Source organism: Drosophila elegans, unplaced genomic scaffold, assembly GCF_018152505.1.
Source record: "Drosophila elegans isolate 14027-0461.03 unplaced genomic scaffold, ASM1815250v1 contig_197, whole genome shotgun sequence".
NCBI lineage: Eukaryota > Metazoa > Arthropoda > Insecta > Diptera > Drosophilidae > Drosophila > Drosophila elegans.
The window spans coordinates 363,719-379,861 of record NW_024545565.1 but is presented as its reverse complement, the minus strand read 5'-3'; the positions used below and the strand labels follow the sequence as shown (position 1 = coordinate 379,861).

At 40.4% G+C, this 16,143-nt stretch overlaps 1 protein-coding gene across 1 annotated transcript; it reads left to right on the top strand.

The window, feature by feature from the left end:
- The first annotated feature begins 11,435 nt into the window (after positions 1-11,435).
- On the top strand, positions 11,436-14,791 carry LOC108137735 (atherin-like). Its single transcript, XM_041707810.1, has 2 exons — positions 11,436-11,459; positions 14,108-14,791. Exons 1-2 carry the CDS (start codon positions 11,436-11,438, stop codon positions 14,789-14,791), a joined length of 708 nt encoding a protein of 235 aa, XP_041563744.1.
- Positions 14,792-16,143: the final 1,352 nt, after the last annotated feature.

The following is a 16,143-nucleotide window of genomic DNA, read 5'->3' as shown; positions in this document are numbered from 1 at the left end:
TATGGTTTTGAGTTAAAACCGCTCCACATGCTTGCTTACTTGCGTACATATCTGGATATTGTAGCAAAGTAGGTTCCATAAGTTTTGTTTTTAAATATTCGAATGCGTTTTGGCATTCAGATGTCCATTCAAAAGGAACATTCTTTTTACATAATCGTGTTATGTGCCGTGAATAATCGGCGAAATTTTTTATGAATCTTCTGTAGTAATTGCAGAATGCTACAAAACGTCTTGCGCTGTCTGCATCGTGTGGGACTGGATAATTCAGTATGACGTCATATTTCTTGTCATCTGGAAGTATTCCTTTATCTGTGCACTTATGACCTAGAAAAGTCACCTCATGCATAAAGAATGAACATTTTTGTGGATGTAACTTTAGGTTGTATTTCCTACATTTCTCAAAAACGTCTGTTAAGTTTTTAAGCATATGTTTTTCGGAGCAACCTATAACTATTAAGTCATCCATATAAAGGAATGCTTGTGAAGGTTCAAGTCCAGAGAATGCAATAGTCATCATTCTCTGAAATGAATTTGGCGCTATTTTTAAGCCAAAAGGTAATCGTGTGAATCGATACGAGCCATTGCTCGTTGAAAAGGAAGTTATGTCCCTTGAGCTTTTTTCAAGTTCTATTTGATGAAATCCTGACATTAAATCAAGACATGAAAAGTATTTTGCTCGACCTAGTTGGTCTAAAATATCATCAATTCTAGGGAGTGGAAATTTATCGGACAATAATTTTTTATTAATCTGACGATAGTCAATTACTAATCGCCACTTTCTTTCTTCGGAACCTGGAGCTGATTTTTTAGGGACAAGCAATAATGGGCTATTGTATTCCGATACTGATGGTTCGACTATCCCGTCGGTGATTAGTTTTCCGACTTGCTTTTGAATTTCGTTCACCTGACCATGTGGGCTTCTATAGTTTTTTATGTAAACGGGTTCATCATCTTTCAATCTCAGTTTTTGTTTGTAGAAATTATTTGTGCTAATTGGTTCGGATTCTAATCCGAATATGTCATTATATTTTTTACATAAATTTGTGAGTTGGGATTTAAATTGTGGGGGAAAATTTTCTGACAATTGGGATAATACAGACTTTTCTCTATTTTCTTTGTTTCCTTCAACTACTTCATAGTTCAATAGTGATTCGAATTTTAAATTGTTTGCACTGACCACTTTATCTTTGCTTGTTGTATTCAGTAGTCTTATGAAGGCATTTTGTGTTGTAGCTATTGTACTTGCTATATAAATTCCTTGCTCAATTTCTTGAGTTGGAATTAATACACTGTCTTCTTTTGAATTTAAGTTTATTTTTCTAATGACTTGTGATCTTGCTGGCAGAAGAATTGAGTTATTGCCAGAACTGTATTCTATTGGAACATAAATTGGAAATTTTAAATTGTTTGGTCTTATTATAAGCCAATCTTCAGATGGCTGAAAATCTAATTGACAGTTGTATTTTTTAATAAAATCAATTCCTAAAATGCCATCACAAGGGACGGCTAAGTGTAAGTCTACGATATGAAAATCGTGTGGAATTATGTACTTGGTAGTCTGTATTTCAATTGATGTTAAGCCTTTGGATTTTGTAATTTCCTGGCTTATTCCCCGTATGTCTATTATTTTATTATTTTGTACGTTTTGAAATATATCTGAATTTTCTTTTACTATAGAGATTTCGGCACCAGTGTCTACCAAAAAGACAAATTCTTTTCCAGTAGTCACATGGGTGAATGAGACGAATATATTCTGACTGAGATTAATAGTATGGACCGTTACTTTTTCTACTGTTGAACATTTAAAGGGGTTTCGGAGTTTCCCGAGGTTTCATTGGCTACTCTTACATTGCCTGTATTGTTGTTATTGTAGCCTCCGTTCGAGTTGCCACGACCCCTTGAGTTTCCTCTGTAGTTGCCGCGACCATTGTTTTGGTTGATATTGTTGTAGTAACCATAATTGTTACCACGACCACGAAAATTTCCTCTATAACTTCCACGTCCGCGGTTTCCGCCGCGCTGTGTATAATTGTTGTAGTAGAGGACCGAATTTGGTTGTCCAGTTGCTTCTGTGCAACTGTTTACGAATTTTGAAACTGCTTCGTTCATTGTGTTGAAGTTGCCGGCTTGCATGATAAGTTTTACCTTATCAATTGTGCAGTTTTTAGTCATTGCCTTTACTGCATGCTGTGTGGAATAACTTCTTGCTAGTTCTAATGTTAAGCCGTCTGTTATGTATGCACTTTCTATAGCCTTCGTCATCTGCTCAATTTCTGATGTATATTGATTAGCAGTTTTATTTCGTTGCTGTAGGTTCATTAGCTTTGCTGACAATACCTCTACAGTTTCGCCTTTGACGTTGCTTTTTAACTTGGCAATTACCTCACCTACCGTTGTTTCGTTTCCAATTAGATTTCTTGCTACGCCCTTTAGTTTTGTCTTTATTATAGAGACGGCTAGACTTTCGTGTTCGCCTTTTATTGACTCTATAATAAGCAAGGCATCAATGAAACTGGTTAAGTTTTCTGCTTTACCATCGAAAACTGGTATAAGCTTTGATGCAGTGTTAATGAAGTCGATATTAGTTTGCGCCATTTCGAAATTATTGTTCTTAGTTATGTTTGCGCTTGAGTCTGATTCTGAATCTGTTTTATTATCTGCGTTTGATAATAAAACGGCTGGGATAGTAAGATTATTTAAATCTTCTTCCTTAATTTCCGCGTTAAAATTTTCTTGCTCCGTTTGATCTAAACCAGTTGACTCTTCCAATGTTGATTCTTCATCGGTTTCAACTGTTATTGCGGTATTAAGAATGGTAGGTACAGAGATATCCAAATTGAATTTTTCTTTTATCAATATTAGGTTTTCTCTGAGCCTTTGCAAAAATCTTGATACCCTTGACCAATGGTCGTCATTTAATTTTCCCCGTTGCCCATGTATTAATATGCGCGCCACGTTAAAACAATTTACTAGTATTTCTGCGTGTTTTTTTTATTGTGCTCCCTTGAATCGGTCTGTTTTGATTAAGGGATTTGTAAGATTTATCGAACTCTGTTTTTATTTTGTTCAATTTCACATACAAATCGTTCCATTCCATGGCAATATTATCTATGTAATTTTACCATGAGGACCGTGGTTTCACCTAGTATAGAATGGTAATCCACGATCTCTTTTACTGAGACGTATGGCAAAGTATTTAGGATTAAACCCTTTGTTTTTTTATTGTAAGCAAACAAAAGGCTAAATTCCAAACTGTACTTTTCCATATAAATATATTCGAACTCAGTGATTGTAATGAAGTTTTTATGGCAATGGAGAATATTTAATGCACGCATTCTAAATTCTGGATCTTTAGTAGTTATTTCCTCAAGACATCTATCCAATTCTATCGTTTTAAATGCCATAATTTTAGCAAAAATAATTTAAAAAAATTTTTTTTTTTTTTATATATATATATATATATATAAGGGTATTAAATTGAACACTCTAATCTTTTGAAAAGGAAAATTTTCTTCTCTTTTTTTTATATCTTATCTAGATCGTGTGCTCTACTTAAATATTTCTTCTTTAAACATTTATTGTGCAATTTGTATATTTTGGTAATAACACTTGCACTCAAGATGACAATGATTATTATTAAGAGTAAATGTACCCAATATAGGTCAATATTGTTTGATTCTACTTTATTAATAACGTTAGCAGTGGAGTCCACTGACTTAACGTCTACGATTCCCATTTTGGGTAGATTCACTTCTAATATATCGGTATTATTATAATTAATATGAGAGAATTTATCTATTCTATTGTTATTCATTCATATGAAAAGATTTTATGTGAATATACGTAAATATTTCTGTCTAGCTTTTAAAGTCTGAGGAGCACGCAGAGAGAAAAAAAGTGTCATGAAACAAAAATGTAGGAATTTAGTTATTGAAATCTGGTTGATTAAATCTTGTGGCATAATCGCATAAATTTTTTTAATATTGAAAATTGGAAGAAAAAAAAAATTGTGTTAATATTCATATAACTGATTTACAATATTTTGCTCTATATAAACCAATATCAGTTATATGTTGTTAGTATATAGCCTAACAGTGGTTAGTATTTTTCGAGCAGCGCTTTCGCGCATCGGCTCGGGTTTAGAAGTTTATAATTAAAGGCAACTTAGGCATTGGCATAAATGCAGCCCTTGTTGCGTTACTTTGCTCGGTTACAAAGTATTCTGTCCAGTTCTTTGATGTTTAGGTCATGCGTTTCCTTCTCCTGTGGGGTTGTTGCTGGACTCCTGTCGTGCCCTGTACTCAGCTATTGTGAGGGGGCGAGGTCCATCGTTGGGACACAATTCGAGGGCCTCTTGTAAAGTTGGTGCGTCCCTTTGCTCAGCAGGAGCAGGTGCCTCCCACGACGGTGCAGAGGGCGGGCTGCCTTCCGCACTCATATGCTTCCTTCGTTGGTGTAGTCGGCGGTATGCCTACCACACTTCAGTTTCCATCGTTGGTGCAGAAGGATTTGCCATTCCTTCCACACATGTCCTGGTCAATTTCCCTTTTTTTTTTTTTTTTTTGTTGATTTTGTTGTTTGTTGTTGTGTTTTTTTTTTTTGTAGTCCAGGCCTTTTGGGCTCAGGCGGCGCCGGTGCTGGTCATCGCACAGACTAATTACTGTTTTTATTTTTTATCTGGCTGGAGATTTCGATTTACGATTTTCGAAGGCGGCTCTGAAGAGCCTAACTTTGAACAGCCGAGGATTAGGGATCGGCTTGCATCGTCCACATTTTACGGCCACACTTGTTAAGCACTGGCTCAATTAGCCAAATTCGCCGATTTACGCATTATGGGGCCAAAATAACGAAAATTACACAGCGCGCAGAGACAAAAATTAAACAGTCTCACTTCCTTCTCGCGCACATGTCACGGTCGCCATGTAGTGTTGGGTGTATGTATGTTAGACTTTGTTTTATAACCACAAGAAAAGAATGTACTGTAAAGTTATAAGATATATTGTTCTTTATTATATCGTCCGTTTAGATCGGGACTCATTTCTCGAATGCTCACTTAAGACTACTGTTGGCTTGGCTTACAATTCATATAGCTGCACGAGCAGCGCCGCGGCCAACGCTTATGTATCTCAATATATATGTTAATGTATACGTAAGTGTATTTAGGCGGCGCAAGCAGCGGCCGCGCATGAGAGGGAGAGTGTTATGCTCACATGGTAACCGAATGGTCGGCCGCGCATGCAGATATGCCGACTCAGCATTTAGGATGTGCATAACATTGTTGTGTGGGTCGAATTGCTTTGCACTTGAAGTGCTGGGAATATTCGGACATAAACAAATGCTACAATGTTATAGTGATATAAGCGGTACAGTGTGTACCCAATATATGAGCATACTACAGTAGGGCTACCACGGAGACGCTGGAAAAGGCAATCCGGGAAAGAATTGTCTCAAGGTACGGCGTGCCGAAGGTCTTATCACCGATAACGGGGTGCAGTTCACGAGCGGGGCGTTCAAGCGGTTCCTGACAGAGTTGGGAGTGCGGCACCAGTTCACAGCCCCGTACACACCACAAGAAAATCCCACGAAGAGGGCCAATAGAACTGTAAAAACAATGATCGCCCAGTTTGACGGACAAGAGCAGAGAACGTGGGATGAGAAATGAACACTAGTGTAGCCGAGTCCACAGGGTATTCGCCGGCATTCGTCACGCAGGGTAGAGAGCCCAGGTTACCGAGCGCGTGGTTTGATGAAGAAACCACCGGCACAGGAAGGGAAACCCAGACCCCGTCGGAGAATGCGAAAAAAATAAACGAAATCTTCGAGCTGGTCAGACGGAACATGGAGAAGGCGGCGCAGGATCAGGCGCGCCACTACAATCTCCGGAGGCGCCCTTGGAAACCACAGATTGGAGACACGGTATGGGCCAAGGAGCACCATCTATCCAAGGCGGCAGAAGGACTCGCGGCGAAACTGGCCCCCAGATACGAGGGACCGTTTAAAATAATTAATTTCGATTCTCCGGTTATTTGCAACCTGCGGCACGAACACACGGGCAGTTAAAACCCCAAAGCAAAGAGGGGCAGTCTCAACAAATCCGGCGTATCGTAGGAGCACTGTACCCTAACCGAAGAAAGGGGGAGGACGATACACAGTATCGAAATTAACGGTCAAGCACACACACACAGGCACACACATCAGGAGCGCGAGAGCGGGACAGGGAGGGTTTAAAAAGCCGTAGGCACCGTTACCGGCTAAACACACACATGCACGGGTTGCGTAGGAGGCGTGTACACGGAGGGCACCGTTACTTTTAAACGTTACACGGACACAGAGGGGAGAGCGAGTCCCGTTACCGGTACACGTCTCCGCGAATAACGGAACCGAGGATACGCGGAAGAACCGAGGTTTCGTCAGCGACGGAGTTATAGTATAAAATAGTTAACGGTGATTCTTATTCATCCAATATTCAGTTAAGGTTTATATATAGACAGTTGATGTGTTCGCTTTGGTTGTTCCAAACGGAATAATTTTTTATTGTGGCTTGAGATTCACATCAAACCTCCGCCAAAGAATTTTATGTGTTTACAATTATGTATGTGTGGGTGAGTAAATGCTAACAAAGTATTTTCTGGAGCTCTGCTGAGTGGGTGTCGTTTAGCAACATCCTGCCTTGTGCTGATGTTGCATTTCTTATGTGCATCTTATGTGGGACAACGAACGGCTAGCTGTCGGTCACTGTCCACTTGGAAGAGAGTAACACGGGGAGGTTTAGGCGGTGGCATAGTCGATGGTACCGGTACGGTAACTCCTCCCCCCCTAGAATGGAGCGATGGCCACATCTGTGGTATATCCAGAGCGACATTGTGCAGAAAAGCATTGGGGGTGAAGATTGTTTTTGTTTTTCTAATTCTCCATATTGCCAGTACCGTTATCGCTAGAAGCACCAGCATACCATATATTACGGAAAAATGTGTTTCCTGTACTTTTCCCATGTACACTACTTTTTTGAGGTTTCTCATATCTTCAAGATGTAAAACTTCTAGGTTTAACTCCTGTTTAGTGTTATTTATAAGTATCTGCTTACTTATTGTAGTGGTAAGTACTATATGGTCCTCTTTATGTTCCATAACTTGGCCATCATACTTTATGCCATTTATTTCGATCGAACAGTTTGCATATTTGATTGCTAACGCCCCTGATATTGTAATATCCTCCCCACACGTGTTGTTTACAGGTAAGTTCAAAGCATTGAAAATGAATATGTGTCCATCCTCAGGTGCCAAAACCATTTCTCTTCCCTCTAGGTTTACTGAATCGCTTATTGGTGGTTTGTTCGTTAAAATCTTCCTCAAGCACTCCTTTCCTTTTGTCTCAACACCCAACTCTTCGCTCTCACAAATAAAAGTTTCATGAACTTTTGAACATTGGTTGTTAAAGAAACTTATTTTATACTTATTAATTGCTACATAATTTGGTATTATTAATAAATGAGTTCCATTAATTGGAATTGGTATAACATGATATAGCTGATAAACATTTGGTTCAAAAATTGGAGCTCTTACCCTAAATATTATGTCTGTCTCATTTATTTGTGTCTGTATATTTATTAGTTCGTAAACTTGTTCATTTGAAACAATTTTGAGCCCTTGACACTCTACAAACTGTATAATCCTCTCTAATTCTGTCTCTGCTAAAATGAATTTAGGCACAATGCGAAGTTTCGCTAACAATATGATTTCCGCAATATTGTTTAAGTGTACTGTTAACAAATCAATACTGTAACTAATCCTATTCAAATGCTGGAGCATATGTATTTCATTGTGCTCTTGTGTTAGTTCCCTAAATACGTTATTCTTATAATTCTTTATAAACAAATTTATATCTTCCTGCTCCTTATTTATATGCTTAGTAATTTTCGTAAACCTACTCAAGGATTCCTGATAAAAGGTTCTTTGCTCGTCCGCTTCTTTTGTAAGAAACCTTGTTTCATTTCTCAATTCTTTTATTCTATTTCCTATTTTCTCCTCATCATATGCGTCCATATTTCCCGAAACTATTTTTATCATGCTCCCTAATCCATTAAAAATTCCTCTTTTGACCCTATTTCTTGGTTTAAGTACTTCTAGCTTCTCCTTCACCAGATACAATTTTTCCTTATCCACCTGGACTGCCTCACCTGAGAATCTAACCTTCTCTATGTCTAACAACGCGTTCTCAATCTGTGCAATATTACCTTCATAGTCCTTAAAGTTTATTATATGGTCAAACATCTTCGCTCCGACCATTACTCTTGCCTTTCCCAGTTCCATTTTTACGATCGCCTCTTCTCGTTTTAGTGCTTGCACCTCCATTGTCTGTCCATGGACTAATATGCACCTGTAACCGTGATTGATTAGTTTTTATTTTGTTTAATTCCTTTTTTAATTTTTGATTTATGTATCTTCTGTTTCTTTTTTGTAACGAATGTAACCCCATAATCCTCATCTACTGTGTGTTCCGTAAACCTAGGTGTTAACTTATTTCTTCTATTCTCCTTCCTATAAACTACATCCTCTTTTTCTAACTCCATGGGTTCTTCTCTTCCTTCATTGAGTTTTCGCGTCCTTTCCTGTTTTTGTCTTTTCAACCTGTTCTTAACTTCCTTATAAATTTCCTCCTGATATGCATTTAACTTCCTTAAGTACTCATGCTCTGTATCGAAATTAATTTCCCGTTCAAAAACGTGTGTTCTCCCCGAGAACAATTCGAACGGCTTCAATTTCGTACTGGAGTGTATTGAGTTATTATAAGTTAGGAAAACTTCATCTAAAACTTCCTCATGCTCATTTTCTAGTTTTAAGTCCTTCCTTGTTTTCATAATTATCCTATAAATTTCTGTCAGTGTTGAATGAAGCCTTTCAACCGGTGAATTGCTGGACGATTGTTGAAATTACGTCACATGCAATTCAATTCCGTACTGCCTACAGAAATCCTTGAATAGTGCCGAGGCATACTCTGCGCCTTGGTCACATATGATCTTTTTAGGAACGCCGTACTGACCTATGAACTTCTTTATTGATTTAACAATATTCAAACTGTCCCTTGCCGGTATAGTGTACCCCACGGCAAACCTTGAAAACTTGTCTATTATTGTTATTACATAGTTTTTGTTGATTGTATATAAGTCCGTATGAACGATATCAAGTGGCTTGCACGGGGTTTCCGAATTTTGAAATACCACCTTTTGCGGTTGCCGATCATATTTCAATGTCTGGCAAGTTTCACACGCATTAATGACCTGTGTTACTCGGTTTTTCATAAATGGAAAATAAATGTCCCGTCTCATCTTCCAAAACGTTTCATCTATTCCCCTATGATTACCTGAGGTGTGATACCTTTCTATTTCTTCTCTTTGTTCACTAATATCTGTTATTTCCCGCATGAAGGTAAGACATCGTACTGCTTTATACAGTTTGCTCCTGCAAAAATAACTCTTAAACGCTTCTTCTACCTTTTTAAAAACTTCATCTGACGTGTATATCGCACACAACCTGTATGGTTTAAGCACCTCCCTAAGAATTTTTGCAATTTCCTCTTTTGTGAACTCCTTTTCTGTTATCGTCCTTCTTGTCTTGTTCTTAAAAGGTGTCACCACTGTTCTGCTTGGTGTCGACCCAACCTCAAATATTAACTGGATATTAAAGTCATTCAGTGGCTTTTCTGCCACATGAATGCAACTTAATTCCAGTTCACTTGTATGGGCCGCACAAGTAGCCTGAGTTGACTCTAGTTCACTGTTGTGAACTTGTAGTTCAATTCTGCTCAAGGCGTCTGCCACGACGTTTCCGATATTCCAACAGTTGCAGCTTCCACCTCACCAACTTGGAATTTGGTTCTTTAAATCCCCATGAGCCAAGTTAGTGGGCGATGATCTGTGACTATTGTGAATTTGTGACCAAACAAGTACGGTCTGAAGTGTTTTATGCCCCAAACTATGGCAAGCATTTCCTTTTCTACTGTGGAATAATTTACTTCAGCCTCATTTAACGTTCTGCTTGCAAATGCGATTGGTCGATCACCTCCCATTGCTCCTTGTGATAACACTGCACCAATAGCAAAATTGCTAGCATCTGTGGTCAAAATGAAGGGTTTTGTAAAATCTGGATATCTCAACAATGGATCATTGCATAACAACGTCTTGCAATATTCAAAAGTTTTTGTATACTCCTCATCTATGATTATCTGTTGTTTTCCTTTTAGTCTCTTAATTAATGGTTACGTTATTTTTGCAAAATCTTTTATGAATTTCCTGTAATAACCAATAAGTCCAAGAAATGACTTTATTTCCTTTGATGTTTTGGGCAAAGGAAAAAGCTTTATGGCTTCAATCTTCTTTGGGTTTGGTCTGACTCCTTCTTGTGTCACTACATGCCCTAAATACTCTATCTCCTTCTTTAAAAATTCTGATTTGTTGTTTGAAGTTTAAAATTTGCTCCACTTTTCCTTTTAAAAACTGTCCTCAAATCTTGCATGTGACTTTGTAGGGACGGGGAATACACAATTATGTCATCCATGTAGACTAGACAAATCTTGCCCACCAACTCTCCCATCAGGTTATTCATCACTCTTTGAAACGTCGCTGGAGCATTTGTCAGTCCAAATGGCATCCTTACATATTCAAAATGCCCGTTATCCGTTGTAAATGCTGTTTTTGGAATGTCCTGTTTTTCCATCTCAATCTGATGGTATCCGCTAGCCAAATCTAATACCGAGAAATACATGGCTTTTCCCAGTTTATCGAGTACTTCGCCAATTACTGGCATCGGATACCTATCCTTCACTGTCTTCTCATTCAACTTCCTAAAATCTACCACCAATCTCCACTTTTGTTTTCCTGACAGGTCCATCTTCTTTGGTACTAGCCAAACTGGTGCACTCCAAGGTGAGTGACTGTGCCTAATAACTTCCTGTTCTAACAATTCCTGTATCTGATTCTTCATTTCTTCTCTTTGTTTAAATCCATATCTACATGGCTTTTTATAGATAGGAATATCGTCCGTTGTTGGAATTGAGTGAGTTACCGCATTGGTAAATGTCAGTTGATTTCCCTTTGTGTGAAAAATACTTGGAAATTCGGAACACAGTTTTTTAAGGCTTGCCGCCTCTTCTGTATTTAGATGGGACATATCCAATTTAGCATGGCTTGCATCACGCCCAGCTAATTCCGTTGTGTTCATTTCCCTGCATACATACTCCTGTTTAAATGGTCTTAGCATTTCGATTTCTACATAATCTTTGGAATCATATGCAGTGACAGCCAACGGCTTTTCTAGGTATAATTTCTTTTCTTTTTCCTGTGAAATTGACAACTTCTAGGTCGGCCTGTCCCTTCTTTGCATAATAAATTCCACCGGTTATTTCTAACCCTTCTTCCACTAGTGTCGTTTGTATCAAAAATGAACCATTGTTTACTGAAACTGGTAAGGTGACAATTGTTTTAGTCGCCTCCTCCAGGATATGTATGTCAGTGGTCCTATTGGGCTTCAAATGGACTTTAACTGTCCCTGTCTTGGTTCTTAATACGAGATTTTCTAAATCTAAACTTGCACCTAACTTAATTAATATGTCCATTCCCAATAATCCACCAAACCAGGAATGAAAATGGAATAAAAAGAAATCAAACGATTCCCCTTTTGCAATTTCCTGCAGCTCGACATCTTTTATATAACTGTTTATTTTATGACTCCCTATTGGAGTTTTAACTACAAGGTTTTCTTTCAATTTTTGCTGTTGATCTTTACTAACCATTGCGGGATTTAAATACGTATTTGTAGCTCCCGAATCTATTAATAATTTTAGTTCTGTTTCGTTATTTACTTTAACTACCACGTATGGTAATGTCGCCTGATGGGTATTCTTCCTTATATACCCTGTCTGTTTTTTGAGGCATTCTGGCAAAAATTCCCCTCGTCCTCAATGTTATTCAACTCCTGCTCCTCTTCTCTTTCTACTGTATTTAATTGCCCTGACTGCCATCGTTTGGCACCTCTAGGCCCAGTTGATGAGCATTCTGCAATTTCTTGTTTTGGCATTATTGCCTTTTTATTATACCCTGAAGAGTTAGAGGTCGACTGATTGTCATATCCTCTATTCCTAATTCCTTCATTATTCCACCTGGGGTTCCTATTATATCCTCCTTGTTGCCTTATCCTTCATTATCTCTGTTAAAGTTGTTATTGTATCCTCTGTTTCTATTATACCCAAAGTTCTGCCTGTTATAACCCCCTGCCATACTAAAATTATTGCTCCTGGGTACCTCTTTAGACCGGTAATAAATGTCTCTCTCCTTAACCGCTATCTCGTATGCTTCCAAGAGCGTCTTCGGAACTCTTTCCCTCACGGCACTACCTAAATTGCCTTTAAGACCTGTTACGAACGCCTCCAGACACGTTTCCTCATATAACTTTTTCTTCGCCTGAATTGCGATGGGGTTCGTATCTGTCCTGTCTATAACATTACACAATGCCTTATGTACATCAGATACCTCTGAGTAAAATAATTCTACTGTTAGTTTTTTATTTTCCAACTGGTTTAATTCCCTCAGTAAATCAGGTTCTGACCTCTTGTCTGCAAAATGGGCTATCAAAATTCTTTTAATTACATCCCAATTTATTCCACAATTTGATTTTACCAAAATGTCATCTGCCTTTCCTTGGATTTTATTACTTATTTGCCTAAGGATCATTAGTCCCATAGGTGTTTGATCCATCCCTCTAATCATTAAAAGACTCTCCTCTGCGTTTAAGATGAACTCGTTTATCCTTTCTTTTTCCCCCATAAAAACATGCATCGACCGGATCACGTCGGAAATTTTCACAGTACCTAACATCTCAAATGTTGCCTGTTGCATTCCTAAATTGTCCTGATGCGTCATTGTATTAGCTTCCCTGTTCTGCACTGCTCTAGAAGTTGAGGGCTCAAAATTTAACTGTTCAACTATCGTTGGCAAACTGGTAGCCTTTTTTATAACTTTACTTCTAGTCAGAGGTCTAAGTGACTCTTTGACTTTGCTAATTTTCGACATTTACAATTCTCTTTTGTTTACTCTTTCAACTATTATTATTATTTTTTTTTTTTTTTTGCTTATGCTTATTATATAGTATATGTGTATCAGATATATGTGTATATATTGTATTATGTATTTTCTTAGCTTTTTCCTGATGTGTCTTTAATAATTCCTTTTCCTTAGAAAGTGAGGTGTGTGTCGGTGTCTTTTATCTGTAAAATTTTGTTATTATCATTTGTTCAATTGTTTTATTACTAAAAAATTTTTGTACTGTGTTGGAAGTGTTGTGTATGTGTTTCTTTTATTTTTTTTTTTTTAATTTTCTTTTCACCCTTCTATACCCTTGCGCGATGCAGTGGTATCAGGTTCCCTTGTATTTTTGTAACATATATATATATTCTATTGTTATTGCATAATCGTCACCCTTGCACGATGCAGTGGTTTCTGATACGGCAAAATTTCTTCTTGTAGGTGTTATAATTTATTATATTTAACTTTGAGATTCACCAAATACCCTTGCGCGATGCAGTGGTCTTTGGGATTTCCTTGTCTGTTTACTATTTTTTTTTTTTTTCACGGTGCTGAAGCTAACTGGAAATCCTGCGCGATGCATTTATTCCAGCCACGAGCGGACAGTCACTTGCAATAGATATTTCTTTTATAATCTTTTCCCTTTTTTTTTTTTTTTTTGTTTTTTTATTTATTGACAGGCAGAGTATCCACCCAGCGACCTGGGTTTCTTTTCCCAAGCTGCATGTTTGATGTTCGCGTCCAACATCGAACTTTCGAACGTCTTACTTGCAACTCAATCCGTCGAACTAAATGGTTCGATGACGTTGCAGGTCGCCAGGTTGCGTCGCACCAGATTCCCAGTCAACACATTATTTGATTTATGTAATTTATTCTTGCCAATGTTCTTTGTTGTTGTTTCATTTTATGCCTTTCAATTTTATCATTATTATATCTGTGCACCCTTTCTTTTTCTATTTACACCACTATTTTAACTTACTGTTGTATATAAATTATACAAATAATTGTTTTCATCATTTCGGTCCTTCTCAGTTCTCCGGGTATGTGTGTCCTTTTTTTCTCCTTCCGACGCCACCACCACCGCCGCCACCACGATCGCCGTCACCGCTGCCACACTCACCATCACCACCACCATGGTCGCCGCCGAGGCAGCAGGAGTGGCACCTGCCACAAGCGCAGGTCGCGCAAGCGCTGCGGACCATCGTGGTGGGGGGCGGCGGTGGCATCAGCAGACGGTCACGTGGACGTGGCCCGCGCCCGAGGAGGCAGCAGAGGTGGCGGCGCCCACCGCCGTTGAACCCGCGCGATCCGAGGGCCAAGTCGGCGAAACGCGTCGCGGAGACGGCCGATCGCGAGGGGCTGGAGGTGACGACCGAGAAGGAACGCGAGGCCCAGGAGGGGCTGGAAAAGGGGCCATGGGAGTGGCCAACACCGCCGGAGACGTCGCGGGACACGGCGCCACCCCCCGAAGCTGGCGCGGCAGACTTCGTGCCCGGAGTCGCGAGCCCCACCGGCGAGGCCGACGCTGCGGAGACAGCAGTCGGAGGGCGCGGAACCGTGGGCGGAGGTTCCGGAGGCGGAGTGGCCGGCGCGGGTGGCCGAAGAAGCGCAACGACAGCGAGGGAGGCAGAGGAAGGCCAGGTGGGCCAAGCTCGTGCTGGAGGAGGGACAGCGCTACCGAGTCAAGGTAGCAGGGGGCCGGGTGCGGGTGTTTAAGGCCCAATAAAGCAGATCCCAGCGTTAAAGCCCAGCAGTTGTTATTTGGGCAGGGAAGCACAACACAGCACAACACAGGAAAAAAAAAAAGAGTGGTCCGCCGCAGCAGCCGATCGCGGAACGGGGGCGGTGAGGGGGGAAATCGCGGGCCAAGCACGCCGCTGGCAGAAAACACGAGGCTGCCGCAGGCGAAGGGCGAGGGGGTCACTTGCCGCCGCAAGGATCTCCCGGGGCACGCGGTCCAGGGTCAGCACCCCGAGACATGTCAGGGGCATCAGGGGCATCATGGTCATGGTGTCGCTGTAAAGAAAAAAGTCGTTAATTAAAGGAAAGCTATAAACAGCATGTTTATTTACCAGTTTTTTTCAAAACAACGAGGCCGTGAGGAAATTAAGGACGGGGGCGCCAGGCGATAGGCGGTCGATCGATAGTTGCGATCGATGGGTACAAAAAATACAGGATTTCTCAAGAAACGGTCACACGGAGGCAATTTAAGACAACGGAAACGATAACGGCAACAACGATGGCAATGCTGGAACCACTATCGATAAGTGCGATCGAGGTGTGGTCAGACGACGGGAATCGGAATGGTGATGTCAAACACGGGGAAATGTCTGGGCGGGAAATTCAAATTCTACGCGGGGAATTATCGAAGGAACAAAATGCAGTTTTGGGAAAGTTCAAGTCTTTCGGGGAACTGTCTGGGGAACAGGCTAACGCAGCACAGCCATAGGAAAGTTAAAGGTCTTTCAGAGCGCTGTCTTGGGGGAGTCTTACAAGGGCAGCTCAGGGAAAGTTGAAGTCTTTTGGGGAACTGTATAGGGTCACGAGGAGAACGAGTTTGGGCGAGGAATTTGAATGAACAACAGGGGCGGGGAGATCACCACCTTCATAACATTTCCGAAGAAAGGGGGAAATGTGAAGAGTCTTAAAACTCCCCACAAATTCGGAGGCAGGAGAGCTGCATAGCAACAGCGAAGGAGGCGAGAATGCCGGAGGAGTCAAGGGCAACAAGGTCAAACGGTAAACAACGGACCTTGGAACCGGGCAAAGAGGAGACACCGTGGACTAACGGTACCACGCTGGACATTGGACCGTCATACGGCAAGAGCAACAGGGTCGAACGGTAAATTGGCGGACTTCGGACCCGCTCAAAGAGGACGCACCGTGAACTAACGGTGCGGCAGTGGACCTTGGACCCGATCACGCGAGCTAGAAAAGGGAAATAACGGGACCATCAAAGGCTATAAAAGGCGGAGCAAGCGCAGCACACGAGGAGTAATAGTGCGAGAATCAAAGCGAGTGCATGTACGCGAGACCAGTAGCAAGTTAATCAAGTGCCGAGTACCAGG